Source organism: Vombatus ursinus, unplaced genomic scaffold (genome assembly GCF_900497805.2).
Source record: "Vombatus ursinus unplaced genomic scaffold, bare-nosed wombat genome assembly UNPS02014841.1, whole genome shotgun sequence".
Classification (NCBI taxonomy): domain Eukaryota; kingdom Metazoa; phylum Chordata; class Mammalia; order Diprotodontia; family Vombatidae; genus Vombatus; species Vombatus ursinus.
Window position 1 is genome coordinate 2487087 of NW_020954619.1, and position 22831 is coordinate 2509917.

Consider the following 22831-nt stretch of genomic DNA (forward strand, 5'->3'; position numbering starts at 1 on the left):
TCTCTCTCTCTCTCTCTCTCTCTCTCTCTCTCTCTCCTCTCTCTCTGTCTCTCTCTCCCTCTCTCGCTCTCTCTCACTGGCCCAACTTTAAAATATATTTTTTTAAATAAAATTGAGATGATAATTCCAGGTTACTCAAGGATATAGTTTAAGCTATTCAAGAGTAGCAAATTTCAACTTTCCTTCCACCTTCAAAAATGTCACCATTTTTTGCTCATCAGTCAGTTTTCATGATAAATTGGAGTTTCTAGAGTAATAGAATTCTATTATCCTCACAAATTATTATTATTTTTTTTCTGGTTAGAAAATGAAATTCACTTTTAAAAAGCATATTGTTTACTAGATTTAAAGAAAAAATAGGATAAGAACAAAAGAAAAAAAAAGTAGAGAATTAAAATGGCAAAACTGGGAATCTGCAAAAGCTTTCTGGGAAGAAATTAAATTTGGTGAGGTTATTTGAGTAAGGGAAAGAATATAATTTATCCAATGAATTGAACAGTTACTCAAAGGCAGGAATTGCCTATTTTACTTCCTTTGTAACTGCAACTGAAGTATAACAGTCATAAAGTAGGTGCTTAATAAATATGTGCTAAAAGACAGTTTCAAGGTAAAGACAGAATCATAAGGAAAAAAGAGGGAAAAAAAGTATTTTTGAGGGGCAGATTATCTAGAAAAGCAACAGTGGAAAGGAAATATCAGGTCCAAATCAACCTTAATGTGTTCAATGCAAACTTCTACACAATATTTTAGTGCTATGTACGTCATTCAGCGCACAATAAACTATTTGGTGTTTCTAAATAGATATACTGATAGAACAAATGAGATGGCAAGAAAATGTGGAATTAACTGGTACATCTGGAAACAAAAGTACTATATACAAAACAGGCAGAACAAATACTCAATTTTAAATATGGAGTGAATTATGTAACTGACAGCATTTGTAAGACTGTCAGACATGGACATTAATAAAAATTTTTTAGAAAGTCTGTTACTTTTCTAAAAATTGGTCATGAAAATTATAAAATTATGGTTCTTCTGAGGCAATCTTTGGTCAAATTTTGATCAAACAGGATAGCAATTTACAATCCTAAATAAAATTCTGAAATGTAAGTTATTCATAGAAATACAATACTACAAGAACTCAGAATTATAAAGACTAAAATGTTGTCAGAAAAAAGACCTTTCAATCAGCCTGTGCAGGCCATTTCTTAGCTACTGGTGCTGCCAAGCATAACATAAACTATTCATTTTCAAGCTGTACTTTTCAAGGTATTCTGTAGATATTAATATAATTATTCATAACATTCATAGCTTGTCATTTGTAGTCTGACTTAAGGGCACACAACTTATCAATGAAGGAACACATGTAAAACATCCCTTATTACTAAACCATGTCACATTCTTTCTATTCCATGGTACTTATTAGACTGCAGATTCCATAATCCTCTTCTGAGTCCCTTCTGCATTTAATTCAGTTCAGTCTTAAGTAGTTAAAGAAACTGTTTTCAGTAGCAACTAATAACTACTGACCTACAGTGACACTGCCCTACAATAGGCTTGTCAGCTCTGAAAAAGTTGTACCAAAGAAGCTGATTAGGACTTCAAGAGGTTTGTAGCAAGAATCAATGGCTGGTCTGTGCTAATGCTGTGCTACCAGCACAGAAACGATAAAAGTGGAACACCATTAGTTATGCCTCATTAAGTTCCACAACCCTCCAAAAAAGAAATTTGTTTAGCCTGTCCAAAATCTAATGCAGTTTTAAGCTCTGTGTTGAATTTCATGGTACCTCAATAGTTTTAATAAAATAAAAAAGCAAGAACCAATAAAGTAAGAAAGCATTAACAGTTACGTAAAATTTGAATTTCTCAAGTGTTTTCTTTTCAAAAGACGTGAACCATACTTTCCTAAATTATAAATCCAAAGGAGTAAATCTTACATATTGAAGAAGAAAACACACTTCAAACCACAAGAATCTTAGTTTCTAAACCCCCCAAAATTGGACATAAAATCTTTTTATATTAATATTACCTGTCAAATCTTGGTTGATGGAAAAGAGGAGTGGGGCCTCTCCAGGAATCATGTGGTCTCATATCTATAAAATGGATGGGAAATTTAAAATGAAGTAAAAAGGGAGCAGAAACACAAGTCATTACTAAAATGTATACTTTCAAATGATGGAGAAAAAACCCTGGGATATAGCAGGCACTGAATAAAATCCAAATAAACGCTTCAAGAATTCTAAAAGATTAATCTTTACATTTGCATTTAATGTGATGGGCAAAATAAATTATTTAAGTCTCTTGTTTTGGTCAGGGCTGGTTATTTCTGTTAATATGCAAAATAAGTGGAAAAAAAAAAGTTTAATAATCTGAAATCCTCCCTTAGATACGTGAAAGTGAAAAGAAGGCTGATCTACCTAGATATCATTGCATTAAAAGACCACAAAATCTCTCTCAAACACATGGCAGTAAAACACAAAGAAATTATAAAGACCACCCACTTTTCTATTGTTCTCTTGTAGTCAAACCCCAATGCTAATACAAAGATGTAGTAGCAACAACATTGCTTTAACAAGACACAATTAAATGACTGCTGTTCTTCTAAACAAATTGACCAGTAAACAGGATGAAAGAAACAACTAATCAATAGCTCCCTGGTCAGTTCACAGTACTCAGCAAATTGTGTATCAATCAAAAGCTTCAGTTTCAGTGACATCTTTGATGATCTTCAATGGCATTTAAGTGTGACCTAATTAAAACAGCTGGTTCCAGAAGTTGTCTAATGAGAGCATCATTGTGTTGATAGTTAACACCCTGTTAAAACTGGCAATATGCAACTGACAACAAGGCTTAACATAACATATTCAGGCTCACATTTTAAGGAAAACAGAAGCTACAACTTCACATTTTCTCTTTATCAAACCACATATGCAATATAGATATTAAGAAACTAGAAATCTTTATCCCTTAAAAAAAAAAGACAAGGGACATCTCATCCTTTTTTGACATAGTGTTCTAAAAGTAATGGAAAATGAAAAAAGACAACACAAGACAAAGGAGAGAGATAGCATAAGGCAGGTGCTTTTGCTTTCAGAGTATTCTCCCAGCTCACATTAATTTCCATCTTCAGCAGTTCTGCTACGTCTACCATGGGCTTCCTTCCAATCAAAACACAAGCTAAGCATCCGAGATTGTAGAGGGCTTTCTAAATGTGGACAAAATATATATTGTGGACCAGATTTGACCAAAGCTAAATTTGAAGTTTTTGTGTTGTTAGATTCAGAATAGAAAGAGAGTGACTTTTTCTCCTTCCCTGTTGCAAGTGAGAAAGAGCAAAATTTAATGCAAGCACTAGATTTTTTCTATTACTGAAACTGATTAGATTTTGGATTCCTGTCCTTTGTCCTTTGTATTATTTCAAAATTAAATCCAAATCTAAACCCGAATAGTTAATAGGAGAGATCACTCCCCTCTAATTTGAATTAAATATGGCATTCATGTAATGACCAGAAGTAGAATATTAGTTCTCAAATTAAGGCAAGTTCTTGCCAGAAGACAATAATGAAGAATGGTCAGTGTGTTATATTAGGATAGTAACTTTTTTTTTTTGGGTGAGGCAATCAGGATTAAGTGACTTGCTCTGGGTCACACAGCCAGTAAGTGTCAAGTATCTGGGGCTAGATTTGAACTCAGATCCTCCTGATTCCAGAGCTGGTGCTCTATCCACTGGGCCATCCAGCTGCCCCAAGGATAGTAACTTTTATTTGCCAATGTTTTCCAATCTTCATTATATAAGCAGTGATACCCAAAATTTGAATAGGAATCCAGAAAGCTAGTCATCACATAAATGACAGGAAATAGGAAAAGATATGTGTGTGCATGTATATATCTCCACAATCTGTAAGCTTAGATTTTTGAATCACTACAATTTCACAGACAACATCAGTAGAAAATGGTGATTACATGATGTACAATTGTTAAAGCTTTTTAAAGAACAGTCACTATTTGACCAACATGCTTTCTTTCTACTGAAAACCTAAATAGGCATATTTATCTCAAGATCACATGAAATTAATATAGCACAATAAATTAAATTATTTCATGTTTTACCAATGGATATACAATAGATGTTCTAGTCTGGTCAAAGCAGTCTCCATTGAATAAACACCTAGGCCAATTTGTCAAGCCACAACTTTGCTCATAATAATATTTCTGGTATTAAGTATAAAGCTAAAGCTCTGATAGGTACCTAGAAGAGGTGAATGGACTTCAGCGATGGAATGTGCTATCATATCTTTAAAAAGCTGAGATTGAAGGAAGGTCATTATATTTTTTTTTGTCCTGTGAAGCACCAACCTAAGAAAAGAGTCCTATTAAAAATCTGTTGGTAAATTCATTAAATTGATACAGAACACATTAAAATATTTAAAGTTATGCATTTCATGAAGCAGTACCTTTCTGTAAGATGCTAAGGAAATGAAAACTTTCCAACATATAAAGATGTGTGTGTGTGTGTGTGTGTGTGTGTGTGTGTGTGTGTATACCTCATGCTAGAAATGTTTTTTTTTTGGTTTTTTTTGTTTTTTTGTTTTTTTGTTTTTTTAAGGCAATTGGGGTTAAGTGACTTGCCCAGGGTCACACAGCTAGTAAGTGTCAAGTGTTTGGTCTGACGCTAGATTTGAACTCAGGTCCTCCTGACTTCAGAGCCGGCACTCTATCCGCTGTTCCACCTAGCTGCCCCCAGATTTTTTTTAAATGCATAAAAATAAAATATATAGGGTTATAAAGAAAAGCAATTATACTGAAATGCAATTACGAAAAATTTTTTAAATTAAAGTTCAGGTTAGTAACTCTTGCTCTAGACTACCTGAACAATTTGCCCTAATAAGGTTTTGATCAGTTAGAAAAGTTGTGTTATTTTCTGTTCTTTCATCCTCCAACCTAAACATAACCTTTTCTTTGGACTAAAACCAAATATAAATATTTTCAAACATAAAAACTTTTACAAATTCATCAGATAATATACAAAGGCTACACATTCTGCTTCAGAGTTATTAAGCATCCTTTTCTAATCCAAAAGGAGAAAAAGGATAAAAGAAAACGCCATGGCTACCTTTAATCAAATCTCTTTATGCAGCACTGAGGAACATATACAGTCCTTAAGTATTCATAAGCAGAAATATCCAGTCTTATGAGTAACGAAGTAGATTTTAAAACAAACTTATTACCATTCATTTGTATGGCTTTGACAGAAGATCAATTTGAGAGGGAGAAAAAAACATGGTGAGATAGTGAATTGCACTTCAGAAAGGTTCAGACCAGAGAAGAAAAATGACAGTTAATATTTTCTTTTGGTTTTTTAAAAGTTAGGCATTTCCTAGCACTATAAGGCCATATTCACCAAGGCTTTTTCAATAGCTCCTCAAGTGACAATTTACCTAATCAGCATAGCAATCAAAGAAAAGATTTTATATTTACTGATTGCATTAATCAAAAATCACTTTTCAAATGCAGTTAATTGACAAGTTTACTGACTTTAAAATTAAAGTCACAAATCAGATACAGGAGATTGTAAAAACCAAATATGCCATTCACAATGAATACCAGAGACTGTACTTGACTACAAGAAGTTATCAGCACAGGGACAATTATTCATCAGCTGAAAATTGGCATATCAAAAGTCAAATCAGAGAACAAAAGTAAGAAACACCAACAGCAGCACTTGAAAAAGAGGTGGCAGCTTGATTGACTGAACTGCCCTTCTTGAGTACAATTTTATATGATCATATACAAAACCTCCCACAGCTAAGATACTAAAGATATTTAAAAGGACTAATAAATCAGTATAGATTTGAAATTTCCTAAGAATGATCTACAGTGCTGACAGAAATTCTCAGTAGTTTAAACTACATAACTAGAAGAACTGAATGGACTAAATAGATAAAACACTATCTTTTTGCATAAAGTACAACATTATTTTCCATGTTTAAAATATGCAATTATTTTCAAACTAACTATATTTATAAAAGGAGCTGCTTTTATATATCATGTCAAAAGCTAGGATACTATTAAAATTGCCCGGCTACCCATATCTAGATCACAATAAACATGAACACAGGTTACCCAAAAGAGCAAAGTACAAATTGGGGAGTGGGAGGGCTGGGAAATGGGAAGAAGTAATGATAGAGTATCAAAAAAAAAAAAGAATAAAGTAGGTTTAAAAAAGAATTTGCCAATGTTAGGAGTTAGTGTCCTTTTAAAATAAAACTGCCATATACACTAATTAATCTAACATTAGCAAAATTAAGTTAGGATGAGTGGAAAATAAATCACATAGCAACAAAAAACAATTTTACCAGTATAGGGTAATGTCCTGCCTCTGCCCTTGATAACAATCTTGAGCTTCTGAATTATAGAGAAGGTACAAACCTTCACTGGCAGAGGGAATTTACTCACTAAGGAGTTTCTTTATATTAATGAAATTACAGTCCCAGTCTCTATCTTAAAGTAAGAATTAATAATATAAATAAAATACATAAGCAATAAAGCATTAGACTTAAATGTCACTATTTCCCAGTATTTTATCTTTGGCTGGAGAACAAAGGAATGATTTGTGGGATGGCATGGCTACTTTTCATTAAAAGACACAATGTGCCACAGGAGAGAGGGTGTTGGACCTGAAATCAGAAGAAACCTGAGTTCACATCCCATTTCTTATTCTTACTAGTTGCACTGCCATAAGACAACCTCTGAGTCTCAGTTTCCTCATCTGTAAACACTAGGGATAATAATATCTATAGTACCCACACCATGGGATTGTTGGGAAACTCAAATGAGGTAACAGCAAAATAGTTACTATTTATGCAGTGCTTTAAGTACTGAAAAGCACTTTACAAATCTCATTCAAGATAATGCTTGTAAAGTACTTTGTAATCCTTAAGGTCCAAATAAATACCAATTATTACTTTGCTAATTTCAAAAAATTAGGTCTCCCTAAATACCTCTAGTTTTCCTTGTAACTGTTACCGAATAAACAACAATTAATGTATCTAAACACTTCTTGAACCTATACGTATTTTCAATTTATATCTAATCAGTATAGCAAAGAAAAGATTTCATGTTTATCGACTGCATTAATTAAAAATCACATTTCGGGGCAGCTAAGTGGTACAGTGGATAGAGCACCAGCTCTGGATTCAGGAGGACCCGAGTTCAAATCTGGCCTCTGACACATAACACTTAATATTTGTGTGACCCTGATCACTTAACCCCATTCCCTAACCAAAAAACAAACAAACAAAAAATCACTTTTCTAATGCAGCTAATTGACAAGCTTACTGACTTAAAATTAAAGTCACAAATCAGATAATGGAGATTGCAAAAACCAAATACGCCATTCACAATGAATACTGGAGATCATACTTGACTCCTACAAGTTATCAGCACAGTGACAATTTGGGATTCTAACTTAAAAGTACTATTTCCGAAACACAGTAGAGCTCTCTTGCTCTGGCATTTATTGAATAAGTCAGTGGTGAACCCGTTCTACAGTTTAAATGATACACCTTCTCTGCTTTTGTCTACAGGTTGAAGTACTAATGTTTAGAGCCTATTCGGACAGTGCAGCTACCCAGGTATCTTGATTATTTAAATTCTCTCTTCACTTCATCTTCAAGTCTTTCCTGAGATTTGGTGACCAGAAGTGCCAAAGTACTGAGGTTTGCATCAGAAGTAGGATAATGCTTTCTGTTTATTATTGTATCAGCAATACAAATATAATGCGCTGTCTTGCAGGAAGAACATATGATGATGACTCCTGTAATTTCTTCTCTAATTCAGGGCTCAACGTCCCCTGGTTGGAACCATTTCCTCCTAAATGCATGACTTTACACTTGCTCATATCTGTTTATCTGTTATTTTCATACCCCTTTACACAACCTGTTGAGAAGTCATAAAAAGGCAAATCTAGTGTCATGTGAGGAAAAACTTTCTAAAGGCATCCCAAAATGGACAAGATACAGGTATAGCTTGGACTAGATGGCCTCTGGGGTACTTTCCAACTCTGAAGTTATGATTATTAAAAAAGTCAAGATGGCTAAAGGGAAGCATGTAGTAGTTTTATCTAGATATCTACTATCTCTCTCTCCCTCTCTCTCTCTCCTTACACATGGCTCACTGAATGGCCAATAGCCCCCAAGACTCTGTAGCTCATTTATTTAGACAAATAGCAATTGTATTCTGTTAAACCCTAAGGGTCTTTCCCCCAAAACTAATAGTTTTGTGATGGTAAGCTGGGCCATCTTTTGTTTCAATTCTTACCTAGCCCATGGTCACTGACTACATCCTGGACCATGAACAATCTTATCTTTTACCTTGCCACTGCACTTTGATGCCTCTGAAGGAAACAGTGAGACTGATGACTTTGCACAGCTCTGTCTCACTTAAATCCAATGCATACACAAATCAGAACATCACCCTCATGATACTATTGGTCTTCTCTGCAAAGGAAGGCCTAAAACAACATCCTTAAAATGTCTATCTATATGTAATGTATAACAATAAAAGAGAATTAAAAAGACATTAGGAAAAACCTTATAACAAATATATAATTGTTTTGAAACATTGCAAGTGAGGTAGACAGTTCTAGCTTTACCTTAAGCATACCACTGAGCAGACCTATACATAAAGTGATTTTTATGTAATGAGAATTTGTCTATAGATGTGAGGAAAAGAGGAAGGGAGGGAGAGAACCATGAGCCTGTGGAGGAAGGGGGCCAGCACAAGGTTCAGGCCCCGTGGGGGCCAGGGACAGAAAAGCAAAAGCAGCAGGGGGAACATTCAGGTTCCTGAGCCAGTCACATGGGCACCTGGCTGGAACCAAGAGGAAGAATACTTTGGTGGCAGGCATGTGGGAGGGGGAAATGGACAGGAGAGAATGGACAACACTCAGGGGCTGGGGATACACATGTAGGACCTGAGGGTGGACAGACAAAAGATACACTGGTCGGCGGAATGGGGCAAATATCTTCTCTCTTGGCAACACAGGTCTCAAGCCAAGCCCCTGACTCAGGGTGGTGGCGCCTCTGGCCTCTCTGTGTGTCCATTCCACTGCTTTCACTTGGATTTTTTTTTTTTTAAGGATTTTTTTGGGGGAGGAAGTAAAGGCCACAGAGAGTGAAGCTGAATGCCAGGAGCAAAGAGAGAGAGCACAGTACTGTAAATTTAACACGTGTTTTGGGAATGCAAATTTCTTACAGAATTCTTTATGTAAAGTCAAATTTGCTTAATGTGAATTTATGTAAATTTATGTCTATTAAAATTTTTCCAGAGTGTGAAAAAGTAGAAAATACTTCTGAGATGTTATACATGAAAAAAAAAAACTTTTTGATATCCTCAGTACCACAGGTACATAATTTAGAAGAATCAAATTTTAAAATAAGGAAAATTACTAAATGACTTCTAAGGTCTTGGCTAACTCTAAAATCCTCTGATTCCAATGATAAAAATTTTCAGTACAATTTAAAATACAGCTACTCACATTGTCACTAGTCAGGTACAATCATCACATAATTTTAAAGTTCTTAAATCAGTTTTTTAATTCTTCTCCTGTTGCACAATGTTCTCTATCCCCACATTTTAATTTGTATTCCTACTGCTTTCTTTGATTTCCACATTTTTATGTAATTTTCATCCTTTAAATGCTATCATCCCAAATTCATTTTTAAAAAGGGAAAAAAAAAACCTTTCCCTATCTTTGTTATAGTAATATGATTCCAAGTCACACTCTCAGCTTCTTTAATGACTTTATCATCTGTTTCTAAATCTCCTTTTCTACCCTTTCTGTCAAATTCTGAGACTTCAAATACCCAACATTAATTCATTTATGTTCTCAACTGTAACAAACTCCATCTCCACCCCTACTTTAGCCACACCTTAGTCATCTTACAGGATTGAATTAATTTCTAAAATTAATTTTCTAAAAAATATCACCTTATATAGAGGTCTGCTCAACGGTCTGCTTAAACATTGTACCTAATCCTTCCCAAAGTACTCCTATCTCTCACATAAAAACCAGCTCTTGATCTTCATTAGGACCTTTATGCTTCTATATTTTCCCAGTAAGTGTATTCTGACCTTGCTTCCCTACCCAGTTTTGATCCCATCATGTGTCACTTTAATGGTTTATTAGCCACATTTACTCCTGTCATACCCCATTTGGTTATCTTTAACTCTGAGTACATGTGACTATCCATTGGAAAAAATCCTGTTCCACAACTAGAGACACAAGAAGAAACTGTTGGTGTCACCTTTCAAACTTTTTCTGCACAACCCAAATTAGGCAATGACTACTGCTTAGCCATAGTTATAGAAAGTACTGATTCTCCCTGTCAATGTTCACACAACTCTAAACCTGTCCCTCAAACTCTCAGTTACACCCCAAATACCACACAATTATGCACAATTACAGCTAGAAGACATAGACTAATCCCCTTAAAGGACTGAAACCGTTAGATGGGAACTCCCTCAATTTTCCTTTTCTATTCCTCAAAACTTCATTTTAAGTGACTTTGTAAGGTGAGATTGAACTATGTGAGACTATCATTACATGGTTCAATCTCAAGGCAGAACAGTGATCTGCAAGACAGTAGATAATAGGAAAAAAAAGGTGGGATAATAATCTTTTTCCTTTTTTTAAAATTGTGGTGGTACTATCTGTTACTCACTCTTCACCTAGATACCACTTTAATTTAGGAACTCACCACAGAGCAATAGCTTTCTAACTGATCTTCTTACATTCAGTTACTTCCTTGTTTAATCTATGCTCAACACAACCGCAATGGTAATTGTCTGAAAGCACAGGTATGACCATGTTATTCTTCTGCTTGAGAAGTTCCAGTAGCTCCTCCTTATTTCTAATATAAAACAAACTCCTGTTTGACTTTTAAAGCCTTTCACCATCTGGCTCTAGCCTCTCTCTCCAATCGTCCTATACAAGCTCTTCACTTACTAGACATTCTAGGCAAACAGGCCTCTTTGCTGATCTCCCTACTGACATTCCATATCCTGCCTCCCCAGGCTAGGCCTGAAATGCACTCTCTGTTTCCCTCCACCAGAGAATCTCTAGCTTCTTTCAAAGCTTAGCTCAAGTGTTATCCCCTTACAGGAATCCTTTTCTGATTCTATTCTCCTTGCTAGTCCCTTGCCTCAGAAATTACTTTGTATGTTTCATATTTAATTTCCTACATGGTTTGTTTTTTTTCCCCTCCCCAAAAGAATAAAAGCACCTTGAAGGAAGGGACTATTTTGTTCATTTGTATATTTGTACAGAAACAATTCTGTATTTGCACTTCCTGGCACAGCTGGTGCTCAAAAAAATGTAGGTTAAATTTCAGGTGAATTTTCAACATCATCACCTAAAGTCTACTCTTACTTTTTAGTATAAGGGGTTTATACTCCTTTCTTCTTTTAGAAAAATCTTTTCTTCTTCTGTTACCCTCTTCTCTCTGCCTAGAAGAAGGCTAAGGATGGGGCAGTTAGGTGGCGCAATGGATAAAGCACCGGCCCTGAAGTCAGGAGGACCTGAGTTAAAATCCGGCCTCAGACCAAACACTTGACACTTACTAACTGTGTGACCCTGGGCAAGTCATTTAACCCCAATTGCTTATTTAAAAAAAGGCTAAGGGTCTCATCTGTTCTTTAAAAAACAAACAAAAAACCTCCCCTCAAACATTCAACACATTATACCAACTGTCTCTTCCTCTTCATAATGACAAAGTAGTTTAAGTTCTCAAAAGAACTAGCATTTATATAGTGTTAGCAACCATATGAATGATTACTCCAAATCACTAATATTGTAATAAGAGAAATTCCTCACCACCCAGAAAATTAGCAAAGAGTTCAAAAGACTGAGATAGCTAATGTTAAAGGAGCCCTGGGAAGGCAAGTATAGTAATACTCTGTTGGTGGAGCTATAAAATGAGTACGCGGTTCTAGAAAGCAAGTTAGAAACAGCTAAAAAATTACCAAATAGACCATACCTTTTGACCCACTGCTTTTATAATCCACAGAATTATGATGGGTCTTCTCTATGGTAAAATAAGTTCCCAATTGATTTTGTATTATCTCTTTCAGCAAAAGAATCACAGGTTTCTTTACTTCTGTCCTGCTATATGTCATTAGGTGAAAAGGCAGAAATACTCAGAATTGTTATTTTCTAAGGTTTTGAGAAATAACTTGTCACTAGAGTTAGCCCAACTCCTAAAATCCAAACCCATAAAATAGCCCTAAATAAGAGCCCTTCCACTGTGCAGTTAAGTCAAATTTAATTGAAAAAGGAACATACATGGTACAGTTCTTCAAAATGAAAGGTATTTTCTAAATACTTTTCTCCATTTATCACGGTAATCTCACCATTATTTTTATCTGCCTAAAATATTCTTAAACAAGTTGTATAAATACACGTTACCTTTTGAAGTTGAGGATTCTTCCATGTTGAGATCTACTGCGCCATTTTTAGAGAAATATTTTTACACGGAAAAAATTTCTGTATGTGGTTGAACCCTTACTATTAGACCACAGGATATTCTAAGAATCACATAGCAAGCCTTAGATTTGTGAAATGTAGATAAGAAGGCCAAGAGGACCCCCTTTAAATGGGATTTCTTTCCTGTCACATATTTTTGCTGTTGCAAAACAAGTGTAAAATATTTAAAATTCATCACACACACAGCCTCTTGGGAGTGCTTTTCTGAAGTACTGGTGAACCAGCATAAGGATTTTTAGAAACAGTGAAAAACAGGGAACCCATGAAAGTGAATATAAGAACATTAAGAGGCCTGGGCAAAACACATGGGATCAAAGCACAGTAAGGCTGTCAAGAATGGGGAAAAACAGAATTTCTATTGTAGCGTATATTACATTTCTTAAAATGGCACTTTGATGAATATATCACAATGTGAAATCCAAAGAACAGTCCAAATGAATTTCTAATTCTTTATACTAGCACCAACAAATATAAATACAAAGCACTAAAAAGCTACAAGTGATTGAAAAGCAGAATAAAAAAAAAATCAGTAGGACTACTTACCAATAGATATCATGTATCAACTATATTATTTTTATCGATAATGGGGGAAAATAAAAACAACATCCTTATGCTACCTCTAGAAATGTAAAAGCAGATTTTTATATTAAAAGAAGAAAAGCAAACTGAGTATAAGTTTAATCAACAATAACTATATATATGATAATAAGTGCTAAAATTATAAGACTACAAATACCAAGAATGGTAGTTGTATAATAGGCCCTTAAAAATTCATGTCTAATATTAATAATTTTGTTAGTACCAATTTGTCACCATTAAAGTAAAATAATCTTTGTCAAGAAAATTTGAAAAACCTTCCATTTAAAAATAAAACTGTAGAAGAAAAGTAATAACTTACTTGACATAAGCTTTGGAATCTGTGCTTGTCCTCTTATCATTGGCCTGTATACATTTCCCTGGTAATTTCCAGGTGGTGCAGCATTGCTGTAAGGTCCACCTCCTGGACCTCTTGGCATGACGTGACTATAATATGCAAAAAAAAATCATTTAAAATTAGAAAAATTTCTTTTAAACATAAATGGTGACTTTGCTCAAGTCACTTAACCTCTATGGGCTTTAGTTTCTTCATCTATAAAAAGAGAGGGATGAGGCCAAGATGTTCTCTAAGGTTATTTCTGCTCTAAATCTATGATCCTATGATCTCATTACAAGTTTTAGTGATTATTCTTCTACAATATCTCTCACATCCATCCCCTTTTCTCCAACTCACACAACCAACAATGGCCCTCATCACCTTTCTCCTTGTCTACTGCAATAGCTTCCTAATTGGTCTCCCAGCCTCAAGTATCTCTCCTTTCCAATGCATTTTCCACACAGTTGCCAAAGTGATCACACAAACGTGCAGATCTGATTATGCCACTCTCCTATTCAATGAACTCTAGTAGCTCCATATCCATCTCAAGAGTCAAATACAAACTCCCAAGAAAACTACTCCAACCTAGCTTTCTAACCTCACAATGTATACCACTCCTCTTAATGCATTCTATCGTCCAGCCAAAATGGCCTTCTTAGGTTGTTGTCCTTTGTGCTCAAAAGACGACCAAAACTGGGGCAGCTAGGTGGTGCAGTGGATAGAGCACCAGCCCTTAAGTCAGGAGGACCTGAGTTCAAATCCAGCATCAGATCAAACACTTCACACTTACTAGCTGTGTGACCCTGGGTAAGTCACTTAACCCCAACTGCTAAATGAATGAATAAATGAAAAAAAAATGAAGGACCAAAATAACATCACTATGTTAGTGTCAAGGTATAGCGTGTCCAACTGCGGCTGATCAGACTTTGAAGGCTCTACCATAGATCAAGTACAAATAGTCCATCTGAACATCTAATTAGAGTGGAGATGTCTCTAAATTTATGCATCCCAAAATTCTTTTGAGCTAACACAATTCTGCTTTGCTAACACAGCATAGTGCCTTCTTTTATGCAGGTATGCCATGCTGGGCAGTCCTGTGCCAGTGACTCCCATGTTTCACAACTGATCTCAAAGTTCTTCAGAGAGATCAAGAGTGTCCTTGTATTGCTTCTTCTGACCTCTGTGTGAGCACTTGTCTTGTGTGAGTTCTCTGTAAACTAGTCTTCTAGGTAAACTTACATTTGGCATTTGAACAACTTGGCCAGCCCGTTGAAGTTTAGCTCTCTGCAGTAGAGTGTGAATGCTTAGCAGTTCAGCTCAAAAAAGGACTTCAGTGTCTTGTACCTTATTTTGTCAGGTAATCTTCAGAATCTTCCTATCAGTTTCCTAGCACAGTGCTAGTAATCTGTCCAGGTTTCACAGGCATGAAACAATGAGGTCAGTACAATGGTTCTGTAAACCAAGGCTTCTTAAACTTTTTCCACCTGTGACTCCTTTTCATGTTTCAGCCGCATTTGCTGGTAATGTGTGGCATGACGGCAAGCGCAGTGCAAACTGTACATGCTGTGTGTTCAGAATCAAGGCTGCAGTGAAGCTGCATGATGCAACACAACCAAGTGCTGCCAGAAACACCTCAGATTCATTACGTTTGATTTTTAATTAATTTTTGGTCATTGAGCATTTAGAAACTTTTTACTGTTGCCAAATTTTTTGCAAAACCATATGGAGTCACAATCCGCAGTTTAAGAAGTGCTGCTATAGACCTTCAATTTGGTAGGCAGCCTAATACCTCTTTGCTCCCACACTTTCCTTCAGTGCCTCCCAAACAAAGCTAGTTCTGGTAATGTGTGTGTCAACCTCATCATCTACGTGTACATTCCTGGAAAATATACTACCAAGGTAAGGGAACATATTCACAGCATTCAAAACTTCTCCATTTGCTGTAACCGATGGTTCCATGTATGGATGGCGCAGTGCTGGCTGATGGAGAACTTCTGTTTTCTTGGTGTTAATTGTCAGGCCAAAATTAGCACAAGTAGCAAAGAACTGATCCATACTTTGTTGCATCGCATCCTCAAAGGCTGCACTGAGTGCACACTCATCTGTGAAGAAAAAGTTACGCACCCATTCTTCATCCACTTTAGTCGTGGCTTGTAGACTTTTCAAGTTGAATAATTTACCATCTGTTCCGTAGCTGACCTTGTTGCTGTGTTTGTCCTCATTGAAGGCATCTGACCACATTGCTGAAAACATCATCCTAAACAGCAAGGGAGCAAGCACATAGCCCTGCTTCACTCCATTGGTGATACCACAGAAAGCCTAAGAGCATTATCCATCATCCAGAACTCATGTACACATGCCGTCATGGAGCTGGCATATAATACTGATGAACTCCTCTGGGCAACCAAATTTTGACATGATCTTCCACAAGTCCTCATGACTGAAAGTATTATTGTTTGCAGACCTTTGTTCTGCTCCTAGCATTTCTCCTGGAGTTGTTGGGCAGCAAACACCATATTGACCATTCCTTGGCCCTTTATGAAATCATAATGGCTCTCAGATAGATGACCATCTTCCAGGTGAAGAATGAGCCTATTAAGGAGGACTCTAGCAAGAATCTTGCTGGCAATAACTAAGAGAGAGATGCACACCACCACCCCTCACCCCCGGGCACAGGACAAACTCATTTCCTTTTCCAAAACCTTCTTGCTAATCTTTACATGACACTCCATCTCCTTTCTCTTTGTAAAGGCTGCCTCTTAACCCCATCCTTGTGGCTAGAATGCTCTGCTTACTGGAATCCTTAGTTTCTTTCAAATCTCAGCTCAAGTGCTACCTTGTACATGAGGCCTTTCTTGGTGTTATCCAATTGCTTCCTCTGGGCTCCCAAGTTATTTTGTGTGTATTTAATTTGAACATACTTACATACATACATGTTATCAAGTCCAATACAGTATAAGCTCTTTGAAGACAGGAACTGTTTATCTTTTGTCTTTGTACCCACAGGGCCCAGCAGAGTGCCTTGCACATAATCTGTACTTAATCAATACTTAATGGTTGATGAATTATACACTTCTTAATCACTTTCCTCTGTTCCCTTCCACCGGACTAATAAAATCCATGAAGAGTCTTCCTGGGACTATGACTTCTTAGCTATTTATCTCCTGCATCTAACATATTGTTTTACACATAAAAGAGAGATGAAATCAATCACAGTTACAAAATACTGCTAGAGTCTTTTGAAAGAATTTGCCTCCCTTTTATTCTAATCATAAAAAAATTATAACACAGTAACAGATTACAGTTTAAATCATTTTTAAAAGATTAAGAAAAACCAGGCCAGATAAGCAAATTTTAAAATGTTTCACAGAACACGCATCAAAGAAGCTGAACAAATGAACATATTAATTGCATTCCATCAATTTTCAAGGTTATACTTAAAATGATTTGACTGCTGAGTACATTTAAGAATGATTGCTAAGATTATTTATGACTTTCTGGTAAAAAAGACCTTGGGGAAGAAAAGTATATAAGGAAATGGATATGTATTACTTACCCTAGTGTCCTAAATGCTGACTGATCTAAGTGAACTGGCCTTCGGTCTCGGTTAAAGCCAAGCTGTGGTCTCCACTGCCGTCCATTGCTGGATTTCTCCCAATCACCAGGCTTTAGTACAGTTGCAGGCTTTCTGAACATTTGAAAATTCAACATCTTAGTTACATACAAGTGCACTACCATTATGAAATAACCTAGTTAGTTTTGAAAGAAATAAACTTAGTTACCTTGCTCCTGGTAACACTGAAGCTTTAAAAATGTAATCTTCAGCAAACTGTGGGTCTTTAAAATTAATACTGAAAAAGAGCAAACAAACCCTTTAATAAAAAGGCTAGATTAAGTACAACTTGTGAATCACTTAAACTCTCAAATGGCTGTATTACTGTGAACAACTGAATTCCACAGATACCTAAATTTTCAGCCAATTATTTCTCCCTTTGGTTGACAGTTTTAGGCACTTTCCTTTTCAAATAGATAATAGTCAACAGCATCTGTTTAGTGTCTCCTGGGTCAAGAGCACTGTACAGGAAAATTACAGAGGAACAGAAGATATTTTAAAGATGTTTATAAGCTAAAATTTAAAGCCATTACTATACTACCCTGGAAACAGGATAAACTTTTTTAAATGTTAAAAATCTTTAAGTTTGCTCATATATATTAAGGATCTCTCTTCAGCATTTAATAGGGGTCAAATCCTATTACAATAAAATTCTTCAACTTACAGGAATTTTTGTTTTTTTAAAGAAAAAATTGCTTCTAACAAGTCACTCCCAGGATGTGATCTTGGAGACTTCTTGTTTTATAGTCCATTTAACTGTAATGAGATCTGATCTGTATGTCTATTTTAAGTGCACAAAATTCAGTCTGTATAATAGATAATAGGCAGGTGTCACATACAAAGTGGGCATTTATTAATAACCTCTTGATTACTAGAGAATTTACTATTTAGAACAGTTTAGGTTAACTATGATCAAAAGTTGTTAGCTATAAAACCAAGCAGTTTATGTACAATAATGAAGAAAAAGTTGCCTACTTTGAAGAAATATGTTCTCATTTTAATATGTAATTACTACCATTACTGGTAGCTCTTCTGGAATAAATGATAACTAATTGCCAAATATGACAAAAGCAAACGTTTATTCAGAAAAAAATCCAGTCAAAGCTCATTTAGTTTCCTTTATTCCCCTTCTCCTTTCCTCTAGCTCTTTGGGTACCATACTTCATCCATACCAAAAAGGAAATAATTGAAACCAGAAACCAAATTAGTCAGTTTTTTTAGTCTATTCTTATTTGCTGTATTGATAGGGAGTAGAAGAAATGTGAGTAATCCCAAATGGATAATTATATGTATGTCTTTTGAAAGTGTTTTTGTATTTAAGTATGATTATATCTGATGTCTTAAGAAATAACTATTTAAAATTTATATCGTTGCTTTTTGTTTTTACATCACCTTCCTTTCCAAAATTAAGCTATCTCTTATAACAAAGAAAAAAGAGAAAAAAGGCCAATTCACCAAACCCAATCAAACAATCTGACAGAATATGCAATGCAGTATTCCACACCTATAGTCCCCACCTCTACAAAGACAGGATGATGGTATATTTTCTCCAGTGTCAAGCTTTCATTGTGATCACAATTACACAGCATTCTGCTTAAGAATGGATTTTAAATCAAATCCAGTAAACACTATGAAACTCAGATTGAAGAGGTGTCATACAGTTTTGAAATTCAGCTTCTTGCAATCCTTCTCTGGGATTTATCACTTTAAAACTTTCTCTATCACATGCACTTGGTGGGGGAGGAGGGTCATGGTGGTTTAGTTTTAAAAAGCTGTTTTTAAATAGAAGTAATTGATAACCACCTAAGGAGCTTAAAAGTAAAAAAGTTCCAAACATGATTCTAAATATGCAGAAGAGTATGTTTAACCTTTTAAACAGATGACTGAAATAGTATTCAATTTATTCATACAATACTCCCAAAATCTGAGACAATGGGAAAATGTATCACAGACTCTCTACCTCTTCCTCTTAGATTTGTCTTCTCCCATTTTAAGTTAGGTAAAAGAACAAAATATATCTAAATAGCTATATTAAATAATCCTATTATTTAACAAATGCCTTGCTATTCTCTACTGATTAACTAAATATTCTACTATTCCAGAAATACTGAAGAATTTATTTACCCTTAAAGTCATGGAATCATAGATATATAGAGCTGGAAGGGAGTTCAGAGGCCACGTAGTCCAAACCCTTCATTTTACAGATGAAGACACTGAGGCTCAAGGAGCAAGTCATTGTAGATCAATTTCTGAAACAATGATGCAATAACGGAGGGGGGGGAGGTGAAGGGAGGAAGGGGTGAACAGGATGGGACACAGGCTTCCCTATTAAATTCCACTATTTCTTAGAGGATCATGATGTTAATATGGCAATTTCTAAAATGTTACACTGAGATGATAAATTATGTTTCTAAATTTTGAAAAAAGATACATAAAACACAAACTAATTTTATATTCAAAGCTTTAAGTTGATGGTACATGACTACAGTTCAGTAAGTTGATTTTCTTTTCAAACCAACTTTTTTATGTTACCTCAACTTTTTCATCATATCATGACTTAAGAAGTTTTCTATGTATAATATCTGAAGGAATACAATTCACAGAAATTCAAACCTAAACAACCTCTTCATAATTTTCCATTTTGCAAGGTAAAAATGATCAATTTTTAAGTTAAGAGTAGACATTTTTGCTCCAAAGTCTCATTTTTATTCCTAACAGCAATATTCCTTTTTCTTAGAATCTTGAGGAAGAGAGCATTTTTAGAGCTGTATGCAATATGGGGTAGTGGAAAGAGCGCTGGATCTGATGTCAGAGGGCCTGGATTTCAAGGCCAGATAACTACGCTCTACCACCACTGGCTGCCTCTGTGACTGTGGATAAGTCACTTCACTGTGCTGAGCCTTTATTGCAAAAAAAAAAAAAAAAAAAAAAAAAAATGAAGGGACTGGACTACTTTCCTCATGAGGTCTCTTTTGGCTCTCAGTCTATGAAATTTAGGGTTTACACACACACCCTTCAATAAAACAATACCATATTGTCTAGGATTCAGGTTAACTGAAATAATATTATACTTAACATTTAATTCTTAATATAGTTTCATTCAAATTATAGTTTGAATAAAATTCCCCTATAAGATAAGGTGTTCCTGAAATTCAAAATACAGTGATTTTGTACAAATAAATACAAGTTTCACCACCCATAACATAAAATACACTTTCTGCCTTTAATGGCCAAGACTTCCCACTCAGATTTTATTTAAGTGCTTTTAGATGAGTAACTGCTACTTCTTCCATTTGCAGGAAGGCACAACATGAACTTAGACACTATAAAATACCCAATACCAACAGACCCACAGCATTTATAACACTGCATAATGAATTCTTGACATGTAACCTACTACTCCAATCATAAGATTACATCACTAGTATTGTAAAGTCTACTATGTTATGAGGATGCTGAAGATGAAGATGTTAAATTGATTTTTCATTTGTACTACAAGTAGTACTTTAAACAATATCCCCAAGAATGAAATGCTCTGACACTTTTTTTGAAGCCTCAATAGAAAATAAAAGTGGAGTGAACAACATTTTTCTAGCTCAATTCACTTGAAGAATTATCCTTTGAAATGTCTTTTAAAGTACTGTTCTGGGGCTCCTAGTATACATCACAGAGAAGGGAGAAAACTCCAGCTAGCAAGTTACATCTTTACTATACCTTTATACCTACACAATTCACAATAAATTTAAAAAATACAAATTCTATCCCTTTTCACATTGAAATGTTTATAATGAATACACTTTTCATTTTAAGGCAGTTTCCAGGACTTATGGGCTTCTCCTCCCATTCTGTCAAAAGCAGGTACCCAGTTTAATATCCCCTAAAGCATTATAGGCATCTAAAAGTTAAACCCTTCTAAATGTTTTGAACTATCAAGTCTTTATTTTATCTATCATATGTACTTGGACTTAAGTGTTTACCATATACTTCTTACAAGTTGTTTTTTTTATTTTAAGCTTCCCAATTATCAACAAATATCAAGCTTATCTATAAACTACCATTTAAAATAATCTTTATTCATACATACTTTAAAAATAAAAATGTTGAAACTTCTGAACCTCTAGACTGGGTCAAACAGTTAAACACATAAAGTTTGAGAAACACTTTCCAAGAAACTAATTTATACTTACCGAAACATTTTTTAATATGTAACACTATGTGTTAAACAAGGTTCTTGTTTAACATTCTATGTAAGTCAGGGTTCGGGGGAGAGGGAGAAATTAGAAAATTCAGGGGACCTTGTTCCTTTCTTTACTAAAGGATCTTACAACCTCAATGAGTAGTCAAAACTGATACACATGAAGCACGTGGGTCACAGGAAGCCTTCTCCAAGAGTTCGTTTGTGAATATATGTGACACCTTCAACAACATCCTTTGAACACTATAAATACAGATTATATGTTACTAGGTGTTAAAAATCTCTTGAATAAAATCCCAGAGTGAAGGAATAAAAAATAAAAAGACCATAATGAAGGATTGTGTAAAGATGGCAGATGTTAAGACCTAGAAGAGGCCAGTCTGCAACAAACCAGTAAAAATCAAACACTGTATGTTAAAGAACAACGAGAAAGCCAAAAGCACTCAGGTACAAACTCTTCCATCTGCACAGGACTGCACAAAAAAGATTGGTAGAATCCTGCAGAAGCTCTGAGTAAACACAAGCCAGGTAAGAGAAAGGCATAAGCAGCCACATCCCATAGCAAGAGACAGCCAATCAAGCATCAGCACTTGGCTACTGCGAGCCCCAGCCACAAAAGCAAAGAGGGTCACCGGGGAGCCTGAAGAGCAGCAGTATATTTGACTAGTTACAGGGGTGGGGAACCTGTGGCCTCAAGGTCACATATGGCCCTCTAGGTCCTCAAGTGCAGCCCTTTGACTGAATCCAAACTTCACAGAACAAATCCTCTTAATAAAAGGATTCTGTTCTGTTAAACTTGGATTCATGTGGCCTTGTGGCTACACCTCAAGGGTTCCCCACCCCTGGGCTAGTAAAATGCCTAGAGCAGGGCAGTGCCAAGCCAAACACCCTGTAGGGAGACAGAGTCAGTCCTGCACTCAGCCTGCAATCGAACTACCAAAGTCTGGCCTTAGAAAGGGCCAGACCAACACCCAAGTAACCCAAGCCCAACCTAGCATCCAGGAAGCCTGTGACCAAAAGACAACAATAATAATAACATCAACATCATCATCATAGTTGTCGTCGTCATCATCAATATTTTTATAGGAAGTTTTAAAGATCTTCACAAAGATCGTTCAAAATAATATTCTGTGATAAAATAAACAAGAAATAATTAAGGACTTGAATATAACTTTGAAAAAATTTGAGATGATGGATCTCTGGATATTATTAAATGAGAAAAGAAAAAAATTTACATACATTGAATGGCACTTTTACAAAAACTGACCATGTACTGAGGCATAAACCTGTGACAAACAATTGCAAAAATATGAAACACATCCTTAAACAATCACAATGCAATAAAAGTCCTATTTTTATAAGAGTCATTTGAAGAAAGAATTAAAAATTGGAGACTATAAGTAACAGGTCGTAGAAACCAAAGAAAATTTCATCATGTCAACAATGACATAAAAAACCAAAACTTAGGGCATGTAACCAGTGCAGTACTAAGGAGAAATCTTTTATCTCTTAATGCTTTGTTCATCAACAAAAGAAAGTAAGAACAGATTTGGCATGCAACTAAAA

At 35.4% G+C, this 22831-nt stretch overlaps 1 protein-coding gene across 1 annotated transcript in view; it reads right to left on the reverse strand.

Annotated features, from left to right (window-relative positions):
- Window positions 1-22831, reverse strand: part of XRN2 (5'-3' exoribonuclease 2) — a 101187-nt gene that overhangs the window by 6542 nt on the left and 71814 nt on the right. Inside the window, exons 25-28 of the mRNA XM_027840378.1 lie at window positions 17240-17308; window positions 17014-17145; window positions 13443-13567; window positions 2030-2093 (exon numbers count right to left, since the gene is read on the reverse strand). Of these exons, the coding sequence (XP_027696179.1) occupies window positions 2030-2093; window positions 13443-13567; window positions 17014-17145; window positions 17240-17308 (390 nt within the window). The remainder of the gene's footprint in view (window positions 1-2029; window positions 2094-13442; window positions 13568-17013; window positions 17146-17239; window positions 17309-22831) is intronic.